Source organism: Macrotis lagotis, chromosome 1, assembly GCF_037893015.1.
Source record: "Macrotis lagotis isolate mMagLag1 chromosome 1, bilby.v1.9.chrom.fasta, whole genome shotgun sequence".
Classification (NCBI taxonomy): Eukaryota; Metazoa; Chordata; class Mammalia; order Peramelemorphia; family Peramelidae; genus Macrotis; species Macrotis lagotis.
The window spans coordinates 746742253-746766771 of NC_133658.1; the positions used below are offsets into that span (position 1 = coordinate 746742253).

At 36.3% G+C, this 24519-nt stretch overlaps 1 protein-coding gene across 1 annotated transcript in view; it reads left to right on the forward strand.

Annotated features, from left to right (window-relative positions):
- The window catches only part of OPCML (opioid binding protein/cell adhesion molecule like), a 732434-nt gene that overhangs the window by 702486 nt on the left and 5429 nt on the right, over nt 1–24519 (forward strand). Inside the window, exons 4-6 of the mRNA XM_074187257.1 lie at nt 7840–7977; nt 8447–8567; nt 12669–12820. Of these exons, the coding sequence (XP_074043358.1) occupies nt 7840–7977; nt 8447–8567; nt 12669–12820 (411 nt within the window). The remainder of the gene's footprint in view (nt 1–7839; nt 7978–8446; nt 8568–12668; nt 12821–24519) is intronic.

Genomic DNA, 24519 nt, shown 5'->3' on the forward strand with positions numbered 1-24519 from the left:
GAGAAGTATTTTGTAATTGCAGTCACATAGTTTTGAGGTTTGTGTTGGGAAGTAGATTTCCAAGTATTTTATGTTGTCTGAAATTACTTTAAATGAAATTTCTTTTTTTTATCTCAATTACTCTTCAATATATTATTAGAACTATATTGAAGAGTAATGGTGATAATGGGCATCCTTGTTTCACTCCTGATATTATTGAAATACTCATAGTTTATCCCCATTACATATAAAATTTGTTGATATTTTTGATAGATACTATATATTATTTTAAGGAAAATTTCATTTAATCCCATACTCTCTAATGTTTTTATAGAAATAGATGCAGTATTTTGTCAAAGGCCTTTTCAGCCTCTATCAAGATATTCATTTGATTTCTATAGGCTTTGTTATTGATATGTTCAATTATACTGATTGTTTACTAATACTGAACCATCTCTGCCTACCTGGTATAAATCCTACCTGACCATGATATGTAATTCTGTTAATAACTTGTAATCTCTTTGCTTAAATTTTCTTTCAGATTTTTGCTTCAGTGTTCATTAGGGAGATTGGCTATAATTTTCTTTAACTGTTTCAGATCTTCCTGGGTTTTTTGCTTATGGTGCCTTTTAAGAAGGTGCAGTTTATTTCCATGTCCCTTTTAATGAGATCTATTTTTGCCTTTGCTTTGTCTGAGATGAGGATTTTTTTACTTTTTTTTTACTTCTACAGAAGTATAATATATTTTACTCCAATATTTAACCTTTACCCTGAGCATATCTGTCTGCTTCAGATATGTTTCTTGTAAACCACATAATACAGGATTCTGGCTTTTAATCCCTTTTGCTATCTGTTTCCATTTAATGACAGTTTATTCCATTGATATTTATCATTAAGATTTTTAATTCTGTGTTTCCTTCCATATTTCCTCCCCATTTATACTTTTCTTGCTCCTTTCCTCTTATCTATCCTCACCAATGTTTTGTTCCTTTCCCCTCTTTAAAATTTTCTTTTCAATTTTCTCTTTAACTTTACTTTTCCTCTTACTTTCACCTTTCCTTTTATCAGTACTTCCTTCCCCTTTCTTTCACTTTCCCCCTATTTCCCTGTAGGGTAGGATAGATTTTTGAACCCAATTGGGAATGTATGTTATTCCCTTTGGGGCCAAAATCTATTGAGAGTAGGATTTATGCAGTGTTCACACCCTTCCTTTTTTCTCTCTACTATAATAGGTCTTTGTGCCTCTTCATGTGATGTTATTTATTCTCTGATGCCTTTTCCTAGTATAATTCTTCTTTTCATATCTTTATTGTTTTAACCTTGACTTGTACCTACAGTCCCTCTGTCAAAATATACCATTTTTCCCATGTATAAGATGCACCTTAATTTTGGTACCTGAAATTTGGAAAAAATGTATTACATAAGCTTATTGAACTCACATATTATTCATCATGAAATTCAAGGACCTTCTGCTCATAGCTTTCAGGCATCTTTTGGTCAAGTCTAGTGCATGGACATATGCATAGTCCATTCCATTTCATGAACCTGAAGCACCAATTGTGTCTTCCTTTGAATCAGTAGCATCTTTTTCATCAGCAATTCTTCTTACTTCATGCTGAACCATCTTTGTGGACAGAGGAATTCCAATTACCCTTTGCTCTCCTTTCCATCTCTAAATCAGGCCATTTTTCTGACTTGCCTCTCATGGCCTTCTGCCATAGTGTTTTCAGTAGAATTTCTTTTTGTAGTCAATCTATGATTGTTTTTTCAGTTGGAGGAGGACCAAATTTATGTTCAGCAGAATGATTTCCATTCACTTTTACAAACTGGATCACTTTGAACTTGAATTCAGCACTGCACAAAAGTCTTTTCTGAGCCATTTCAGGACAGAAGGTGGCAAAACATAACCTAATATACTGCCAGCAAATGAGAAACAATGAACACAAAGGCAACAAATGCAAAAAAGCTGGAAATGCAAGTAAAAAATCATAACAATAAGCACCACAACAAGTGCAAAAATTTGGGAAATGCAAGTAAAAGAATCTACAGCCACTGTATAAGATGCTCCCAGTGTTGAGACCCAAATTTTTTGAAAGAGGGTGCATCTTATATATGGGGAAATATGCTACCCCTTTTATCTGTCCTCATAGAAGTACCTTTCTCTGAAACCTTGATTGATTATTATTGATTGAAAAATAGCATTGCCTCATAGTCATGAAGGACACTTCCCTCTTCTGACCCATTAGACATATACTTTTAAAGAGTCATGAATCACATCAAATTATAGTCTATTTATAAAACACCCTCTTTTCAAGTACTCTCCATGGACACACAATCCTCATGAGTCAAAGTATCATGCAAAGTCAAATCATTTCATGAACCATTTATACCCCACCCAACCAAGTACACTCCTTCCAACTGTAGCCAAATCACTGAATAAAGCAAAATCATTTCATGATCTATTCATGTCTAGTACCTCTAAGTATACTCTACTTCTAGCATACTCCAACTATAGCACTATAACCCTCTCCAACCAAGGTGTCAGCTATGCTCTTGCTCCCTCTGTCCCTATAGCATTCCAATAATAACTGCACAACACTCCCCAACCAAAGTATCAAATGTGCTCATTCTCTCTCTCTCTCTCTCTCTCTCTCTCTCTCTCTCTCTCTCTCTCTCTCTCTCTCTCTCTCTCTCTCCAACAATAGCACTACAACTCTCCTTAATATATTGAGCACTCTCTCTCCCTCTATCCCTATAGTATTCCAACTGTAGCACTATAACCCTTGTTAACTAAAGAATGGAGCAATGCAATATCACTTCATAATCTATTTATGCCAGCTCATTTTTTTAGTTTTTTTGCAAGGCAAATGGGGTTAAGTGGCTTGCCCAAGGCCACACAGCTAGGTAATTATTAAGTGTCTGAGGCCAGATTTGAACTCAGTTACTCCTGACTCCAGGGCTGGTATCCTATCCACTGTGCCACCTAGCCGCCCCCTAGCTCTTCTTTTTTAATAATGTTTTTCCAATTTTCAATTCCAAAATAATTGATATTTTACTTTACTTTTCCAAGTACATGTTAAAAAAGTCTTTCAACATTCATGACTTGCATATTTATAAGTTATACAATATTTTTTCACCCTCACTTTCCAACCCCCTCACCACAGTGGCAAACAGTTTAGTGAAAGTTGTATGTGTACATTTGTGTTTAACATGTTTACATATTAATCATTTTGTGTATGAGCAATTAGAACTAAAGGTGAAGAAAGAAAACCATGGGATAGGAAGGAAAAACATCAGAGAAATTTTAAAAAAATGAACATAGTGTTTATTCAGATTCTGAGGTTTGGGGATTTGTTTGTTTGTTTTTTCATTTGGATATGTATGGTTTTGTCCAAAACAAGTCTCCCAGAGTTGTAGTCATTATTTGAACTTCTGCAAAGAGCTGCATCCCTCATAGATGATCAACTCACAATATTGTTGTTAATATATACAATGTTTTCTTGGTTCTACTCCCTTTGCTCAGCATCAGTTTACTGAATTCTTTCAATATTTCTTTAAGGTCTTTAAGGTCTAACCATACTCCATAACATTCATATACCATAACTTGTTTGATAATTCCCCATTTGATAGGCATCCCCTAAATTTCCAATTCTTTGCCACTTAAAAAAAGAGCTGCTTCAAATATTTTGGATCGCATGGAATTTTTCCTTATTTTTTTATGATTTCTTCTGGATATCGGCCTATTTTAGTATTACTAGGTCGAAGGGTATGATCAGCTTTATTCCTCTTTGTGCATAGTTCCATATTGCTCTCTAGAGTGTTTGGATTAGTTCACAACTCCACCAACAGGACATTAGTGTCTCAATCCTCCCATTGCCTTTCCAACATTGATCATTTACACTTTTTGTCATCTTATACAATTTTTCATTTCTCTAAATAATGATTTGGAGTATCTTTCATATGATTATATAGAACTTTAATTTCTTTGTTTGAAAACTGTCCATATCCTTTGACCATTTATCAATTGGGAATTTGTAACCTTACAAATTTTATTCAGTTTCCCCAGCTAATAAGTGGTCAAAGGATATGAATAGACAGTTTTCAAATGAAGATATTAAAGTTACATATAATCACATGGAAAAATGCTCCAAATCATTATTGTTTAGAGAAATTCAAATTAAAACAACTCTGAGGTATGGCCTTACAACCTATCAGATTGACTAAGATAATAAAAAGGTAAAATGATCATTATTGGAGAGATTGTGGGAGGATTGGGACATTAATGCATTGCTTGTGGAATTGTGAAGTGATTCAACCAATCTGGAGAGTAATATGGAACTATGCCCAAAGAACTGTTCATTCCCTTTGATCCAGCAAACCCAATTCTAGGTCTATATACAGAAGAAATCATAAAAAATGGGAAAAGTCCTACATGTTCCAAAATATTCACAGTCACTCTTTTTGAAGTGGCAAAGAATTAGAAATCAAGCATATGCCCATCAATTGGGGAATGGTTAAACAATTTATGGTACATGAATATAATGCAATACTATTGTTCTATAAGAAAACATAAATGGTCAGGCTCTAGAGAAGCACTGAATGAATTATAGTATCTGATGCTGAGCAAAGGAAACAGAACCAATGCATGTTAATAGCAACATTGTAAGATGATCAACCCTGATGGATGCAATATAGAGAGCTAGGATAACCATTTTAGGCTGACTATGGAAAATGTTATCCCCATCCAGAGGAAGAAAAACAGAATAAAACAAATCAAAAAATGCTTCAGAATCTGATGAACACTACATTCACTTTTTTAAAAAAAAATGTATCTCTTATTCATTTATTTTCCTTAATCTTAATTTTGCACACTGAAAATGGCTACTCTGTAAACATGTTTAAGACAAATGTGTATGTATTAACCTGACTATTTGCTCCTGAGGGAAATGGAAGGTGGGAAGGGAGGGTAAAAGGAAATTTTGTTACTTAAAAATATACATAGGCATACGGATGAATATTGAAAAGCTTTTATAACATGTTTTTGGAAAAATAAAATATCAATTAAAAAAGAAAGAAAAAAATAAAGTTGATTCAGTTCTCTATATATTTTGGAAATGAGACCTTTATCAGAACCTCTAGCTCTGAAAATTGTTTCCTAGCTTTCTGTTTTCCTTCTAATCTTGGCAGCAGTGGTTTTATTAGTGCAACAATGTTTTAATTTTAATAGTCAAAATCATCCATTTTGTAATTTATAACCTACTCTATTTCTTGTTTCTTCATAAATTTCCCTGCCTTCTGGAAGGCAGAGAAATAGACTCTATCTGTCTATACTGACAGAGTATTTATTGATCTATTAATTGATCTATGGTATCATCTTTTATGTCTAAATGCTATACCCATTTTGACCTTATTTTGGTATGGAGTGTGAAATATGGGTCTATACCTAATTTTTGTCATACTATTTTCCAGTATTCCCAAGTTTTTGTCAAATAGTGATTTCTTATCCCAGAAGCTAATGTCTTTGGTCAACCCTTCTAAGTACACTCTCACCCTCTTTCCCTAATATACCACAACCCTCCTTAACTATAGTGTCTAATAAAGTAAGATCACTTCATAATTCAATTATGTATAGACCCTCTAAGTTCTCTCTCTCTCTCTCTCTCTCTCTCACACACACACACACACACACACACACACACACACACAAAATAGGAAATAGTACACTCATTATCATCATCACATTATGTTTCATTTATACCCCTTTACTCTAAGTACAGTCCCTTCCACTATATTCAACCCTCATTAGCTGCAATACTGGCTAAAGACTCAACATTTTCAGTGTCATTTTATACCACAAACCTCTATCTAAATAGGTTTCTTTTAACTATTCTGAGAAAAATACGATTCTCAGGAGTTACAGGTGTTATCTTCCCTTTTAGGTGTGTATTCAATTTAATTTTCTTGACTAGTGTTTTTTTCACCTATCCATTTACATTTTTATTTATGTATCTCTTTTCTTTTGATAGATAATTTATTTTATTTTTCTAATTACCTATTATGAAATTTTTTAATATTCATCTACTTTAGGCATCTTTTCAGTCTTATATTTGAGATCATATTTTCTGTTCAAATATGGTTTTTTATCAGAAAATTTTGGAAATTCTCATTCATTGAAAATCCATATTTTTCCTCTGAAATAATATACTGAATTTTGCATGGTAGTTAATTCTTGGTTGTAATCCAAGGTTCTTTGCCCTCTGGAATATCATATTCCAGACCCTTTGATCTTTTAATGTTGAAACTGCTAAATGTTGTGTAATTCTGACTGTACTTCCTTGGAATTTAAATTGTTTCTTTTGTATGCTTGAAGTGTCTTCTCCTTTAATTGAAAAATCTTGAATTTGGTTATGATATTCCTTGGAGTTTTTATTCTGGGATCTCTTTCTGGAGGTGCTCTGGATTCTTTCAGGGACTATTTTGTCTTCTTAATCTAGGATATTAGGGAAGTTTTCTAAGAAAATTTCCTGAAAGATATTTTTCAGGTTCTTTTTGTGATCTAGACTTTAAGGTAAACTAATAATTCATAGGGGGCGGCTAGGTGGTGCAGTGGATAAAGCACTGGCCCTGGAGTCAGGAGTACCTGGGTTCAAATCCGGTCTCAGACACTTAATAATTACCTAGTTGTGTGGCCTTGGGCAAGCCACTTAACCCCATTTGCCTTGTAAAAAAAATAAAAACAAGACCCTAAAACTAATAATTCATAAACATCTCTATTGGATCTATTTTCCAGGTCCTTTATTTTTCTTAAAATATACTTTACATATTCTTCATTTTTTTCAGACTTTTGATTTTGTTTAATAGAATCTTGGTGTCTTATGGAGTCATGAGTTTGCATTTGTCCAATTCCAATTTTTAGGATTTCATTTCTTCAATTAGCTTTTATGTTTCCTTTTCCAGTTGGTTAATTTTACTTTTAAATAAGTTGTTTTCCTTTTCCAGTTGGTTAATTTTTCTTTTAGATGGGTTAATTTTTTCCCAGTTGGTCATTTTTATCTTTTAAAGGAGTTTATTTCTTTATAAATACTTTCATAATTCTCATGCATGAATCTCATTTCTTTTTTTTTTCTATTTTTCTTCTAAAATCCTTTTTAAACACTTACATGATGTTTTGAATTTGAACCCACTTCATAAGCTCCTTTTAGACTTCTCATGTAGGTAATTTGCCACTTTTTTCTTCTGAGATTGCATTTTTATCATCCCTATCTGAATAGTAGCTTTTGATTTTTTGCTCATTTTGATAGCTGAGTTGTGTTTCTGAGGTATAGTATATAACTCAGACTTTGTGTGAAGTGGGACCTTCCCTCCTGACCTGCTATCTAGTTGAACTGGGACCTGGGCTGCTCTCTAGCTTAGTCAGGACCTCAACTGTGCTGTGGTTAAGACGATCCTGCTGGCTTTCTCACTCTTCGACCTGCCCTGAGCTATACTTGCCTTTTATCCTCAAAGAGACAGATCTTTCCTAAAGATCCTCCATGATATTTTGAGTTGAGAACTTGTTTCTCTCTCACTTTTTTTTTGGTGAGATCTTTAGCTTTACTGTCTGTATAGAGGTTTCAATTTAAAGTTATATAGGGGAAAAACTCCAGGACTACGCTAGCTTCATGCTGCCATTTTGGCTCTGTCGCAGAAGGACCTAGTGTAAACTTCCTAAGAACACAGACTTGTTTTTGTCTTTGTATTCTCAACTCTTGGCACAGTACTTGACATATAGTAGTTCACAGATGCTTTTTGATTGATTGATTATTTTTGCCTTCTGCCCCCAGCTTCTAGAACATTTACCTGTTTAATTTTTCTTTCTAGAAGGTCAAGGCTTTGTGAGTGAAGATGAGTATCTGGAGATCTCTGGCATCACACGGGATCAGTCTGGAGAGTATGAATGCAGCGCCTTGAATGATGTTGCTGCCCCAGATGTGCGAAAAGTAAAAATCACCGTAAACTGTGAGTTGTCATTTCAAGAAGAGTTTGTGTGTCTGTGTGTGTGTGTGTTGGGGTAAATGGGCAAAAAATGGGAAAGAGGAGCAAAGGAAGAAGGAGTCTCATCCTATCAAATTTACTGAATGATTCAGGGTGTTATCTTTAGTCAAATACCCTAGCAAGGTATATACCCCCATATTCAGCCCTGTCTTTAATTTCTCTTGCTTTCAGATTGGTTTCTGTAATTCCTGCTTGACTTTTAGGTGGGTTGTTTTGCAACTGTGGGAACCAAGTTTTATCACTCCTTTACATATCTTTTGAAAGCAATATGGGTTTGGGAAGAATTCATAAAATAGGTCCTAATGTAAATGTAATACCTATAATTGGGAAATTGTTTTTTAGGTTGCTCGATTCAAGAGATATTTTTAGGAAACCCATTGACACCAAAGAAGTGCTCCCTTTGCAAGACTTTTATAATCTATTTATTTTGCAGATCCTCCTTTTATCTCAAATGCCAAGAACACTGGGGTATCCCTGGGTCAGAAAGGCATTCTCAGATGTGAAGCTTCTGCTGTCCCTCTGGCTGACTTCCAATGGTTCAAGGAGGAAACCAGGTACTTAGAAATAAGAGACAGGGCTATTGTGAAACTGAGCAGATAGATCAAGATATCTCTTTTGAGTTCAAATCCTTTTGTTTATAAATGGGAGTAACAGGATAGGCAAATGTAGAGAGAGCAAAAATATTTTTTATTGCTGCATTTCCCACAAATGTATCTCCTTGTCAAGATGGAATATAAGTTATGTATTAGGATAGTTGCTTCACCCTCCATGCTAGATGACTTTGCTCAAAATCTTTTATTCTGTACAATATCTGTACAATTCATTTACAGAAGAAATACCTACAGGCTTGAGTTTGAATTGCATCTCTGACATTTCATTTTATGACCTTGGGCAAGTCATTTAATCTTCTATCAGTCAGTCATTTAGCTTTTTATTAAGTGTCTTTTGTGCTAGACACTGAACTCTGAGATAGCAAAAAAATAGAGCAAAAATGATAAACAAAGCAGTCCCTCTTCTCAATGAATTTACAATCAAAAAGGGGAGACAAAATTCAAAGGAATATATATACAGATAAGATAGATAAATTGGAAGTATTCTCAGAAAGAAGGAATGAAAATTAAGGTGGACTAAGATATACTTCTTAGAAAAGATTGGGCTTTTGCTAAGATTTGAAGGAGGTCAGAGAAACTAGGATGGAATGATAAGGAAAAATTCTGTTCCCCAAACTAGACACAGCCAATAAAAATGCTAAAAGTCTCGAAATGGAATGTCATATGTGAGGAAAATCAAGGATCCTGCTGTCACTTGGCCACAAAGTATATTATGGGGAGTAAAGTGTAAAACGACTGAAAACGTAGAAAGGGACAAGGTTAAAAAGGGCTTTATAAGCTGAAGGGAGGATTTATATATCATCCTAAAGGTAACAGAGAGAAATGGAAGTTGATTGAATGGGAGAAGGTGGTTTGTGACATGGTCAGAATTGATCTTTAGGAATAAAAATTTGATAACTGAGTGGAGAATGGATTGTTGTAGGTAGAGACTGGAAGCAAGGAGATCAATCAACCATCAAGTTGTTGTGATGGTCTAGGCATTATGTACGACTGGCAGGTGTGTCCTGGATGAAGATCCAATAAAGGAGACAGAAAATGACTAGCCAGATAGATAAAAGAAGAACCAGGAGATGGCAGTGACTCAAAAGCCTGGAAAGAAGAAAATATCAAGGAGAAGAGGGTATTTATTAGTTTCAAGGAAGCAGAGAAGTTAAAGGGTATGAGGATTGAGAAAATCCTATTGGTTCTGTCAATAAAAATATTATTGATTTTGGAGAAAGCCAATAAGTTTCAGAAGCCAGACTTCGAAGAGTTAAGAAGAGAATGAAAAGAAAACAAGTGGAGGCCTTCTCAAGGAGTTAAGACTCAAAATAGAGGAGAAATATGAAACAATAGCTAGTAGAGATGGATGAATAAATTGAGGGGTTTTTGAGGATGGGAGAATTATTTGCAATTTAAAGGCAGAAGGGAGTTAGATAGAAAACTGGATCAGTTTAAATTAGTGAGAAAGTCACTAATAGAGGAGGCAATCCTATGGAGTGTAATCACTTATGAAGGTACTGGGGTTTTCCTTTGCAAGGAGAAGGGTTACCCCTTCATGTAAAATTTTGAAGTGAGAGGAAGCATTTGAATGATGTGAGTTGAGGAATAGAGGAGAGAAACTATCTGAAAATGGTTTTATTTCTTTTTTTTTTTAGTGAAAGAGGCAAAATTCTTAGCTGAAGATTTGAGACAGGAGTAGCTTTGAGTTGATTAAAGAGAGATTAAAAGGTTTGAAAAAATCATATGGTAAATGGAATACTGAAATAATCTCAAAGGTTTTAAAACAATTGCCTTACACAATGATGAACCATTTGTGATTACATAACAAATGTATATGAAGCCCAATCAACAGGTTTAATGAGTAGAAATGAAAATAATGAATAGTGGAACTAATCCAAGACAAAATCTTTGATAGGATTAAAAGACAAGAGTTCACCTAGTTTTCCAGGGGGTCAAAATGGAGAATGAAGAAACAAATAGACGGTGCAGGAGTGATGGACAGGAGAAGGGGGACTGTAGATTTTAAGAAGAATGAAAAGAAGATATTGAAGTTGCAAAGCATAGGGAGAAGTAAAATGTCAATAGACTTATCAGGTTAAAAAAAAAAAGGTCTGAAACACTAGTGAGTGATGGTAAAATCAAATGACCATTTCTGGGCATAGCTACAGTGAGATGGTAGAAAGGATTATAGGAAATTTAGTAAATTGAGGGATAGATCAATATGTATGCTAAAGTCCCCTGGTATGAACAAAATTGAGGAGGAAAGGAAAATGTAGAACTAAGCACTGAAATTATTTAGGAATGAAAGAGAATGTCTTGGAGGTCTGCAGAAAATAGTCTCCAGAATTTTTATTGGATGATGACTATGGGTGAAATGAAGCCCAAAGGAGGAGAGATTATTAAATGATGGTGGTAGAGGAAGTGCCTGAAGTTCCATTGAAGAGCAAGGAGTAACATGGACCATCAGGAGTGATCCAAGTCTCAGTGATTGCAAGAAAGGTAGAGAGAGAAGGAAAAAGACAAAGGTTGAAGATTAAAGGCCAGTTTGTTACCTATGGAATAGACATTGTAGAAAGCAGAGTGTAGGAGCTGGGCGGTTTTTAGAGTTAGCTGTTGAGAGAGGGAGTTAAGGGGGATGGGAATAAGAATATGGAGAATAAGTTTTGAACAACAATTGGGTATTTAGATCACTGAGGTAGGTAGCTTTGCTGGGGCAGTATTAAGCTAATTATTGAGAAATTAGTTCAGAAGGTTATCCTTCTGCATAGGGATTTATCCTTGGGTAGAGTTGTCCCGGGTTTTAGGCAGCTTTATGTTTCTAGAAAGGGATTGGGAGGGGAGGGAACATGGAGTGTGCTCAGGAAGAGATAAGGCAAGCATTATAGAGTTGTAGATGAACAGAAAGGGTACTTGGAGCACAATGGAATGACTGATTGAAGAGACAGGCATAAAAAGACAAGCCCCTTTTGTGGTCCTGACAAGGAATTAGGAAAGGGATTAGGAGGTAGCCTCTGAAAATCTTTCCAGTTCTAGATAGTTGATTCTAGGATTCCCACTTAATTTTTACCAGATTTTCCATTTTACTCCTGTTGGTAGTAATGATAATGATGATGATGTTTGGAATTAGGGAGATGGGGATGAAGAATCAGGTGGGGTGAAGGGGTTCATAAGGAGGAAATCCCTGAAGTATAATTTACCATGTGAGTATTTTGTGTTTTTTAATAGATATTTTATTTTTCCAAATACATGTTATGAAAGTTTTTCAACATTCATTCATATGCCTATGTATATTTTCAAGTTACAAAATTTCCTTCCACCCTCCTTTCCCACCTCCCTCCCCTCAGTGGGAAACAGTCAGGTTAATATTGTATATATATATATATTTATGGTTTCTTATAGAACAATGATATTCCAGAATATTCCCATACCATAACTTGTTTAACCAGTCCCCAATTGATGTGCATCCCCTCAATTTCCATTTCCTTGCTACTATAAAAAAAGCTGCTGAGAATATTTTGGAACACGTAGGACATTTCCTATTTTTATGATTTCTTCTGGATATAGACCTAGAATTGGAATTGATGGATCAAAGGGCATTTAGAGTTTTATTGTTCTTTGGGCATGGTCCCATGTTGCTCTCCAGAATGGTTGGATCACTTCATAATTCTACAAGCAATGCATTAATGTCCCAATCCTCCCACAACCCTTCCAACATTGATCATTTTCCCTTTTGTTGTCATCTAGCCAATCTGATAGGTGTGAGGTGATACTTCAGAGTTGTTTTAAATTTGCATGTCTCTAAACAATAATGATATGAAGCATTTTTTTCATATGATTATATATAGTTTTAATTTCTTCATTTGAAAACTGTCTATTCATATTGTTTGAACATTTATCAATTGGGGAATGACTTGCAACCCTACATATTTAATGCAGTTCTCTATATATTTTCATTTGAGTATTTTGAAGGTGGTACAGAAGCACCTAACCCTCAGCATCTTTCTAGAGATGTCTTTTTCTGGCTTTTAGAACCAGATAGATAGTGTCTCCCTCTCATTTCAGGTTAGCCACTGGCCTGGATGGAGTAAGAATCGAGAATAAAGGTCGCATGTCCACATTGACTTTCTTCAATGTTTCAGAAAAGGATTATGGGAATTACACTTGTGTGGCAACAAACAAGCTTGGGAATACAAATGCCAGCATCACATTGTATGGTGAGTTCAGAAAATAAGTCCATGTTTTAGTGGGCATAGTCATAGAGTGGAGGGGAGAGAGAGAGAGAGAGAGAGAGAGAGAGAGAGAGAGAGAGAGAGAGAGATTGATTTAGTTCATTGGATCTGTACCCGAGAGTGAAGGGATGAGGAAATCTTCCCCTTCCCTACTCTCCCACAGCATATGGTAATGTTAATAAGATGAATAAGGTCCCCTGATCCTTTTGGAAGATGGCTCCTGTGTAATAATTCTCACTATAAGGTACACACCCAGTTTCAGTTAACATTCCTCTGATTGTCACAGGAGAAAAGAAATTAAGCCAGTCTCATTGGTGTCTGACTTGCTGAAATGTAGACAGTTATGATTGAGAGTTCAAATGCAGTAGCAACTAGAGTTTGAAGAATGGATAAGATGAATTCTCAAGGTTCCTTTGGTCACAATTTTCAATGCTTCTAATGAGTTTTGTTTTTCAGTTTTAAGACAATCTTCTGCTGTCTTTTTTATTCTCTATCTACTGGAATAAACAGAACAGAAAGCTGTCTGCTGCATCATTCCCCTTCTCCTTTTAAATATCTAATCATTCCCAGAAAGAATGATTTTCTAATGTGTAGGGGTGTGAACTCCCAAGTCATGAAACCTTCTTTGAAACCTATCACAGCTATTCCTACTTACCCAAACATCTCATGCCCATCCCTTTGTGACAATGTCCCCTCAGCTTCTCATTTCATGTGTCATAGGTTCCAGTGTGGGGAATATATGTATGCCATATAGAATTTATTTGTTTGTTTGTTTATCTGCTGAGGTTTGGTAAGAGGGGAGCTTCTGGTGCCTAGAACGAAGAGGACATCAACTTTCCATGCTCACCTTGGACCCCTGAGCAAGCTTTCAGCATTGACATTAGCTAAACTTTGTCCATCAACCATCTCAAATTTGTGATCTATGTCTTTTGTTTCCTCTCTGCATTGTGTGTGCATTGTGCTGTGTGTGTCTTAGAAATAAGCCCATCATCAGCAGTGGCAGGTGGGTACAGCATGTTCCTTTCTTCATCTGCCTGCCTTTATGCTGATGCTTTTGAACTTAAGCCTACTTCAGAGGCCCCCCTTGCCTGCTCCACCCCCCTAACTGATCTCTCTCTAAGGGATAGACTTCAAGGGTCTCAGATTGTACAGCATGGTAAGAATCACTTAAAATGCAGTGACTTTTCCATGCACACATTGGATATATTATTATCACTTGCCTAGCAAAAATAAATTGTAAGTGGGTTATATTTTTGGTGATATGACCACCCTCTTATTTGTATGCAAGATAACATCAAGGGAGATCAAATGGAAGCCCAAAGCAGATGAATGCCTTGCATTGACCTGCAAAGATAGTGCATTGAATTTAGCAAAGCTTCTCCTTGGAGACAGATAGATGCTCAAAGTTTTATTATGGGAAAGCTGCCTTTCAAAATAGAGGCTCAGTTGGAATTGGCCTATATTCAGGATTTTATTTCTTCCAATAGACATACTGGAGTTACTGCTCAGAAGATAAGCAGGGCAAAGTACTAAAGTACATTGCTGAACTCTCAATCCAAGTCTAGGATGTGGTAAGATCTGAGTTGTCCAGAGATATTGCCACCCTCTTTGTCCACTCTTGTGAGATCAGGAAAAGCCACAGACATGGTTAGCTAAGGCTTGCCTCCCATCACCAACCAAGCATGGTCACCAATCTCTCCTGCCATCACACTTCTCATCCCATTTTTTGACACTATCAGGTGTCCTAGTAGAAACAGAACAGGACCATAAATCAGGAAACCTGAGTTGGACTCACCAAGACTATGAGATACCTTTTTTAAAAATTACTTAATGGAAGAATACTGGATATGAAGTGAAAAGACCTGCATTCACATCCCAGCTCTTCCATTTATTTGTCATGTGACCTTGGGCAAGTCATTTAACATCTCTAAGGGTCCCAATATGCAATATTAAAATATTAATGCTTGCTATTAATGTTTTAATAAGTCAATAAATATTTATTAAGTACCTACTAAATGTCAGGTTGGATATATAGAGAAAGGCAAGAAACAGTCCCTGATCTAAAGGAGATCATAATCTGATGGGAGAAGAGAAAATGCTAGCAGCTATGTACAAACAAGTTATATAAAGGATAAAATGAAAATAATTCAATAGAGAGAAGATACTAAGAATTAAGGGGTATCTGGAAAGGCTTCTTGTAGAAAGTAGGGTTTTTACCTGGGACTTGAAGGGAGCTAGAGAATCCAGGAGGTAGAGATGAAGAAGAAGAGTATTTCAGGCATGGAAAACAGCCATTAAACATTCCCAGAACTGCAAGAAGAAGTTTCTTGTTCAAGGAACATCAAGAAAGACAGAGTCACTGGGAGGGAAGTATAAGGTATAAGAAAACTGAAAAGGTTGTGAGGGTTGCAAGGTATGAGAAAACTGAAAAGATTTAAGTGGGGGGGGGGAGGTGATGCAGAGCTTTGAACAACAAAGACAGGATTTTATATTTGATCCTGGAGATGATAGGGAGCTGCTAGAATTTTTTTAGTAAGAGGGTGACATGGTCAGATCTGTACTTTAGAAAGATCTCTTTGTCAGCTGCGTAAAAGATAGACACTAGTGAGGAGAGAGTTGTAGCAGGCATACCAATCAGCAGGCTCCTGCAATAGGCTGGGTGTGAGTTGACATGGGAGTCTGGAGCAGTGTGGAGGCAGTATCAGAGCGGAGAGTGCTGTGAGGATCACATTATACAATGGGTGTCAAATTCTTTATAAGTAAAAAGCATTATGAATATTAAAAGTATCAATCTGATCATATTCCCTATGCCTCCATTTTCCAGTTTGGAGAATGTGAATAATAGTGACTGTACTACTTCTCACAGTGGCAAGAATGAATAAGATATCATGTAAAAAAGTACTGGGAAAAAGAAAAAATTGCTTAATAAATGTACGGTATTTGACTTTGTATTAATTCTTCCATTGCTGTTATTTCCAGGATTTTTCCTTGATGGATTAAAAGACTAGTAGGATGGAAAAATTAGATCATTATGGAAGAAATGACAGTTTGAAAAGTGTGGGGTTTGATAAATGTCTAGTTCAACATTAACAAAGGTAGGGATAGATGATAGCCATGGGAAAGTTATTAATCTTGATCTGGAGATTAATCCCTTTCTAGGATCCTTCAAAAGTTACCCTCCTTTTCTCTTAGAGGCCAGCTAAGTGGCAGAGTAGATGGAGTACCAGGCCTGGAATCAAAAAGACCTGAGTTCAAATATGGCCTCAGACACTTATTAGTTATGACCCTGGACAAGTCACTTACCCCTATTTGCCTGTTTCTTCATCTGTAAAAAATTAGGTGTAATAATAAATGGCAAACAACTCCACTATCTTTGTTTAGAAAAACTCCAAATGTTGTCACAAAGATGTTGAACTCTAGCCAAAGGTATTGTTATACCATTTTACAGATCAAGAAACTAAAGTCAAGGAAGATTTGGTTCCCCCTGAGCCATACAGCTATACTATTATTTTCTACTCTGAATTCATTCCAGATACCAGAGGAATATGTTCTTACTTCTTAATATCTTTAAAATTATATGATTCTAAGGTATTAGACATGGGAAGAATAAGGTAAGGGAAACTGACTGTCCAAACCCAAGGCCCTTCACTTTCAAAATGATGTCAGTTGCCAAGGCCGTCAGTGAGAACCATATTTCAAAAGGTATTTGCATTTTATTAGATAAAATAGGCAGTTCAAATTCCCACCTGGTCTTCTAACATCATGACATCATGTTCAGACATCCTAAAGCAAAGGATGGGTCTGTCCAGCACAATTTATGTCCACTCTGGATCAACTGGATGACCATAGCTTTACATCCCAGTGAAGCTACCCTCCTTCCCCATTCCCATTGGCATGGCCCCATCATCTATGAAAAAGGCCTAAGTCTTCCCAGAGAAGGCCAAGGAAGAAGGCTCTATAGAGAGCATGATCAGTCTAATGAGGCATATCAACGTCAGGATTACTTGAGCTGGTGGGGCAAAGCCCAGGAAAAAACAAACAAGCTGGGAAACAGGAGGAGATGTGGCAGAGAGGAAAACAGATTTCACACATTTTATCTGTGAAATTGGAGTGACATAAATTAGTTGCCTTAAAGAATTAAGTGTCAGGAATTGGGATAATTCATAGGAATTCTAGAATTGCAAATGAAAATAGTATGCTTTGGTACCAGTGGGCATCTGGGCTTTTCCTCAGACAGCATTAGGTTGTCCAGAGCAGTCAAGACTTCAATATTTGCTTCTGTTACCAGTAGAAACAATGGTAAGGGAAGGAAGGAGGTGCCTCGATTGTATGTCACCAGTGTTACCCTCTTCATACCTAATATACTCATTGCTCTAGGCACCTCTCCAAACCAAATCTTACTGATTAAGAGTTTCTAAAGATGAATATTTCCCATTGCCAATCCTACTTTTATCTTACTCCCAGATAAATTCTGCTCCTTGCCTCCTAAGCAAGGATTTACTTGCCTTCGATTAGAACAGGGCTTTTTGTTTGTTTAATTTTTAAATTTTATTTATTTCTTTTTTCAACTACTTGTGAAGATAGTTTTCAACAATCATTTTTTCTAAGGTTTTGAGTTTCACATTGCTCCCTCCCAGAGAGCAACATAATATAGGTTATACATGTATAACTTTGGTAAATATCTGTCCATATTAATCAAGTTGTGAAAGAAGAATCAAAACAAAAAGAAAAAAACACATGAGGGAAAAACATAAAACAAATTAAAAATTGAAGGTAGTAAGTTTTGGTCTGCATTCAGACTCCATTGTTCCTTCTCTGGATGTGGATGATATTTTCCATCACAAGTCCTCTAGAATGGTCTTTGATTATAGTGTATTGCTGAGATGATCAAATCCATCATAGTTGATCACACAATGTTGTTGTTAATGTGTCCAAGTGTTCTTCTGATTCCATTTACTTCAATTAGCATACATTCATGCAAGTCTTTCCAAGCTTTCTGAGGACTGGTTGCTCATAATTTCTTTCAAAATAATAGCATTCCAGCACATTCACATACCATAATTTTAGAACAGGGGATTTTAATCTGGGGTCTCTGAACTTTTGAGAGAGACTGATAGAGACGGAGAAGGAGAGATAATCTCAATCGATTTCCTTGGTAATCAAATGTATTTATTTTATTTTTAAATATATTATAAGAAATGATTCATAAGCATCATCAGACTGACAAAGGGATCCATCACACAAACAAGGCTGAGAATCCTGACTTGGAGAAAATTTTAAATAAAGACTTCAGCTCCATCCCTTCAATTAGCCCTATGGGACTGATGAATTTGATTGAGAGTTTTAAAGATTTTTGCTACAAACTTCCACTAGTATGCTTTCTATGATAAGGCTGATATGTTTCAGACTGGGGTTTCATTTAATCTCTCTGAGCCTCAATTTCCTCATCTATAAAGTGAATAGGTTGAATTGGATGACTTAATATGTCCACTTACCGCTTTAAAATTAGGGAGGGGAACTGGAAAACTTGGATGTTTTCCTGGATGATCCCAGCACTCCCACTTGTGACAGGTCCCTTAACCCTCCTGAGTCTTTTTAATATAATATAGGGGAAATAAACCCTACTTTGTTTGCCTCAGGGACTTTTGTAAGGTTCCAAATATATTTGTGTATGAAAACTTTATAAATTATAAAGGGCTATGCAAGTACAAGTAGTTATCATTACGTAGTATCTTGCACATAGGATAGATATGGGGATTGGTTCGCTGACTTCATTGCTCTATGCATTTCCTTTAGGAGGAAGTTCCCTATACCAATGCAGACTGGCACCTTGTCTACAGTCTTAGGGTCTTTCACCCAGTCAATCATTGTGTGTCAGAACATATTCCCTATCCATTTCTTCCTACTTGATAAGTAGTTTAATAAATATTTGGTGATTTATTGTTGATCCAGTAAAATATCCTCTCTTCATTTCTTTAATTTGAACCCACCCACTATTCAAGAGTAAACCAAAGGATGACCAGATCCCTGATCTCAGGGCCTCCCATGCAGTCCGGGGAGCTAGTTTTCTGACCTTTTCCTCAGCACTCCAACCTTCACCAGACCCAAATTATAATCAGTATTTTGGCTCTCGATATTCCTAAATAATTGAGGATACAACAAACTTTCTAATTCATAGTTTAGGAAGAGGCTCATCATAAGATTTCTTCCTGCAGAAGCATAACATCAAAGACTGTACATATTTGTCCATTTCCTGCTGATAATGTATGTGGTGTTTAAAAAAATATCCACAATTTAGGTCCAGGTGGGAAGGAATGAGTCAGAGAGAAATACCATTGCTTTTGGCTGATGGCAGCAGTGTAATCACTTGTATTTTCCCCAACCTTCAAAAAGTCAACATATTAGAAAAAAATATGCAGACATTTCACATTTCATTTCTGATGAGTTTCCTTGTTGTCCCCTCTCCCCACCCTCCCCTCTCTGAATCATTGACATCTGGTTATTAGTCTAGGCATTTAGAGTTCTAACACTTACTGATGGCACTTGGGAAGGTGGGGGGGAGGGGAGGGCATGCTGATGTCAGCATAGACATGAGCTCATGGGAAGGCAAAGACTAAAGTCTTGTTTCTTTCAAGCTTATGATGAGCCAACAGATTTGAATTAACTTTTGATGCCCACTTCTTAAGCTTTCATCTTTGTGGAATGAACAAACTAGAGAGAATTAAGGAATACAAACAAAGATGGTACCTCCCCCTCTTTTTTTTGCTTCTTCATACAGAAATCCTAATTGCACTACAAAGCCTGGCCAGGCTTGCTTGTAATACAACACAGAGCCATGTTTCTGCTGTAATTAAGAACAATAGAGAGAAAGTTCCTTTTGAAGGGGAATGATTCGCCTTCATCAGCTGGCACTGCAGAAAATAGGTTTATGTTCCACCAACAAGTATCATACACATGTTGTCTAATTAGATTTCTTTGCTCCTCTTTTTTAATCATTAAGAACATCATTATCCTTTTGGTTCCTCATTAGAAAGGTCAGACAGTTCACATCTGTACTTACAGACTACCTAGAAATTTCCTGAAGAAATTCTTCTCTTTTTTGATATTTTATGATAGCTCATTGCATGTTCTCATATATCATTAAGTTCTACTTTCTTGGGCTGTTTTAGACATTCTCTCTCTCTCTGACCTGTCCTCTTCTATGCAATATCCATCAAAGAGTCAACTGTTGCAGAAGAAATGGACCAGATTTTCAAAGCCACAAAAGGGGTACATGGTGGAGGGGGTATGTTTAATATATTTTACTTCATTTACCTTTTGCAAGGTACACAAGGTTTTAATATCAGAAATGGAAGAATCTCATCCCCATGATACCTTGTTTCCTAAGATTCTTGCTAGCTTTTGTATTTGGTTCTCTAAACCTGCCACTCAAGTAGCTCATCAGTTATCTTCTGAATATATCAGTGCACTGTAGGGTCTTAAATAGCTACCCTTAGAGTTTGAAGTTCCCTTCTATAGATAAGTCAAAAATTATGATTTTTTTTATTGATTAGCATGATAGGTATAATGATATTGGTAATAATTACTTAATTTCTGGAATTCCCTTTTCATAGGCAGACTCTGGACCTGTAAAAACAGTGAAAGCAAAGTATGTCAAAAACTACAGATCCTTCCTTGAACTGTCTTTGTCTGTGTTAAGAGTATCATTATAACCTGTACTATAACCCTAAGATTACACAGTCAACCCAGCTGTTCTCACAGAAGTCCTACTTGGATGGTCACAGATGATGTAATCATATTGTCCTGCTTAGTGGACTTGACCTGGGTAGATCACTCAAATATGATTGTTCTACGATTGACCTGCACCCTCATGATCATGTATAAAATATTTGATTCTACAACATCAAGGTAGAGCTCCAAGAAATTGAATAATTCCATGATTTGCAAACTGATTCCATACAAAGAGAGTAATTAATAAACTGCTATCTGATTTACTGGCATTGTATCTCTAATCTGTTTAGTCATGACCAGGTTAGAGACATGTTAGCAAAAACTCAGTCAGGTACATAGGTAGTCTGATTTTTTCTTTTTTTTAACCCTCATCTAAATTCAGACTTTAAAAAATCTAGTGCTTAATTGAGTGAATTCAAATACTGAAATGGTATACAAAGCACTTTCCTCAAAATAATCCTTGAGAAATATAATTCAAATAGGCTTAATCCCATTTTATTTATGAGGAAAATAAAACTCTGAAATGTTAAATGACTTGCCCCAGGTCATACACAGTCAGGACTTAGATTCTACTTGTCTGACTCTAAATCCAGTGATCTGCTATTTCACAACTGCTTTGTGAAGTCCTTGAGCCAAGTAACAGGAAGTTTCCTTTTGTTGCTGTGGATTCTATTGCTTATTTGTTTTTTTTAAGTATCAAACCATTCCTGTGACTTTTCTCACTATAGGGAGCCACCTGAAATCCTGAAAAATTAAATAATTTGTCTAGTCATACAATTAGTATGTCTCAGAAGAACTAGAATCGAGATCTTGACAAATAGGTTAACTGCCTATCCATGATGGGCACACTCTTCCTCCATGGGTATGGATGTTCTTTCTATTTTGGACTTGGAGCTGCAGCTTAGGAAAGAGAGATTTCTTGACCATAGCTAGTAAGAGATAGAATTGAGATAGAACCCCAGGTCTTGTCACTTTAAGCCAAGTACCTTTTCCCTTCTACCATTTTGCAGCAGTCAAAGAATAATTTATAGTGTTTAGGATTTGCCAGGTACTTTTCCCCTAACACTCCTTAGAAAAGTGGTAGTCCAAGCATTTTTCTTTATTTTATAAATGAAGAGTTAGAGAAATTTGAGTTTAGATAGAAGTGCCTGCACATCTGAGACTTCAATAAAGCCCAGTGTCGTATCTACTCCACCACAGCTACCTTAGAGAGGATCATATGGACCATATTTCATCAGCCATGAGGAATGGCTTCTGGAAGGTGGATAGGATCCTACTGCTTAGCTGTAGAATTCTCTTTCTGTCCTATATGAACTGATCTTTTTAAACTGTCAACTTGATGCCATCTTGGCATAGTCTCTGTTCCATAATCATTTCTGTCCTGTCATCATTTTTGGTGCTAAAGGATGACTTATTCTTCTTAATGTGTTTGTCTTCCAGGTGTCTTTTTGTCTTTCACAGTCTATCCCATGGCTTTGCATAATCATCTTAGTTTTTGCTTCCCAAGATTATCAACTTCTGCATCAAACAGATTTAGCAAAGAATAAGATTCATTTTGGGCACTGAAAAAACAGCGAGGGATGAGAATGGGGAAAGGGTATGAATCAGTGTTCTCACTTTCAATTTTTACCTGGAAGATATTTAATTAAGGCTGATATGTGTAACAGCCATTCTAATTTACTTGAATCAGTGTTAAACAGGCATGTAGAAAGATTCCCTCAGTGTGGCACTTCCTAGTCCTGGTTGAAGAGTTAGATGCTCAGAATATGTTCTCTAAAAATGGGATTTCCCAAGAAAGGTTTTTCAGTGTTTAGTGTCAAACCTGACCTGGTGCCACATAGATCAGGTGGTCTTTGCACTGAATGCATAACTATGCTGATTTTTAGGAGTTACTTCAGGGTCATCTACAAAGAACTCAGGCAATTCTGGGAATGTTTTGACTTAATCCTCCAAATCTCATACCTTTGATGTCATAAATTAAAATGGATTTTTTTGTTTCTTTTAAATTCTCACATCGATCAGGGTTTGGAATACATGATTATAAATTTAGCATTGGAAAGGCCTTAGGCTCCAACAACTTTATTTTACAGATAAAGAAAGTGAGGCATGGAGAAGTTAGGTGACTTGTCTAAGGTAAAAATAGCTAATATATGGCAGAAACAAAATTTGATCCCAGGTCCTTTGACTCCAAATGCATCTCACTCTCCACCATGCTCCCTTAGCAGAACCTCCAAATGGTGAGGTTAGATAGTTCTCTGAAATATCACCTGTTGCAGTGGCTTAAATAAAAATATGAATATCATGTAGCTTATGGTGTTCAAAGCAGATATGGGGTTTAGATTATAGTACTGTTAGAGAAATGTTTGGCATATGATGATGATGATGATGATGATGATGATGATTCATATAGCCTTCATTCTTGATAAATGTCATGACATCAAGGAGAAGATGCCATGATTGGATATGAATGAAGGGTGCTTTAATAAGTCACCAGTCTCACTTTCTCCTCTAGAGCCATCTGTGTCCAGGGGCCAGATATGAATCAGGATAACTGGAGATGGCCCTGGATGTGAGTCAATTAGGTTTAAATGTTTTGCCCAAGGTCACATAGCTATTAAGTATCAAGTGTTTGAGGCCAAATTTGAACTCAGATCCTCCTGACTCCAGGACTGGCACTCTCCACTCTACCTCCTAGCTGCACACAATATATACTTAAATCTCTACTGACTGATTAGATGGTTTAAAAAACTGGATTGCTGGATCCTATCAGTCATTAATCAGTTCATGTCACCTTTCAGAGAAGTCTCTAGGGCAGTATCCCAAGGATCTGTTCTTGCCTTGGTATTAAAGTTGCCATCCTGTACCACACTTCCTCAGCCTCTTTTAGCCTCTACCTACAAATTCATCCCATTACCCTTGACCAGGTCCACTTGATAGAATAGGTCCTGAAGGCTGGAAATGTTCCACTTCTGGAATTCTGAATATTGTAGTAGAATTTTAAAAATGTGTCACTACCAATCCCCTCAAATTAAAAGCAACTGAGTCACCAACAGAGGCAACAAGATTGTACAGTGGATAGAGTGCTAAACAGATAGCTAGGAAGACTATTAAAAATATTAAGTCCTTTCAGACACAAGCTACACAAGTCACTTAACCTTGTTTATCTCATTTTCCTCATCTGTAAAATGGGGATAATGATATCATTTACTTCACCTTATTGTTGCAAAGGTCAAATTTATACATTTATTTTTGTTATTCAGTCATTTTTTTGGTCATATTCAATAATTCATGACCACATTAGGGATTTTCTTGGCAAAGATAATAGAGTGGTTTGCTATTTCCTTTTCCAGATCATTTTACAGATGAGGAAAATGAGGCAAACAAGGTTAAGTGACTTGCTCAAGGTCACACTACAAGTGTCTGAAGCTGAATTTGAACTCATGAAATTGACTCTTCCTGATTCTAAGCCAGTGTTCTATTCACTGCACACCTAGATGCCCTATACAAATGTGTATGTGTATATTATGTAAAGCATGTTATAAGACATGTTATTACATATATCTTGAGACTAAAAATATTGTCATTCCACATCTCATGTTGCTCTTCCTTAACCTTTTTTATTCAGGTGCTCATCCTTCCAGATGCTTGGGTATATACTTTAGCTCCTAAATTAAGAGAGAGAGAGAAGGCATCCAGAGATTCAGGTTGAAGGGATCCAACATGAATTCTTTCTTTTCAGCTTTTCCAGTCAAATTAGGGTTATTGTAAAGTTTCAGTTTACAAATCAAACTACAGGATTTTTTCTGAAACCTTTGTCTCTCAACATTCCACCTTAGAGAGAGAATCCAAGAATGTCATTGGCAAAAGGAACCTAAGAGAGCATGAGTCCAACCCCTTCATCTCACAGTTGAGGAAACTGAGGTCCAAGTGACTTGATCAAATCAACAGAGCTG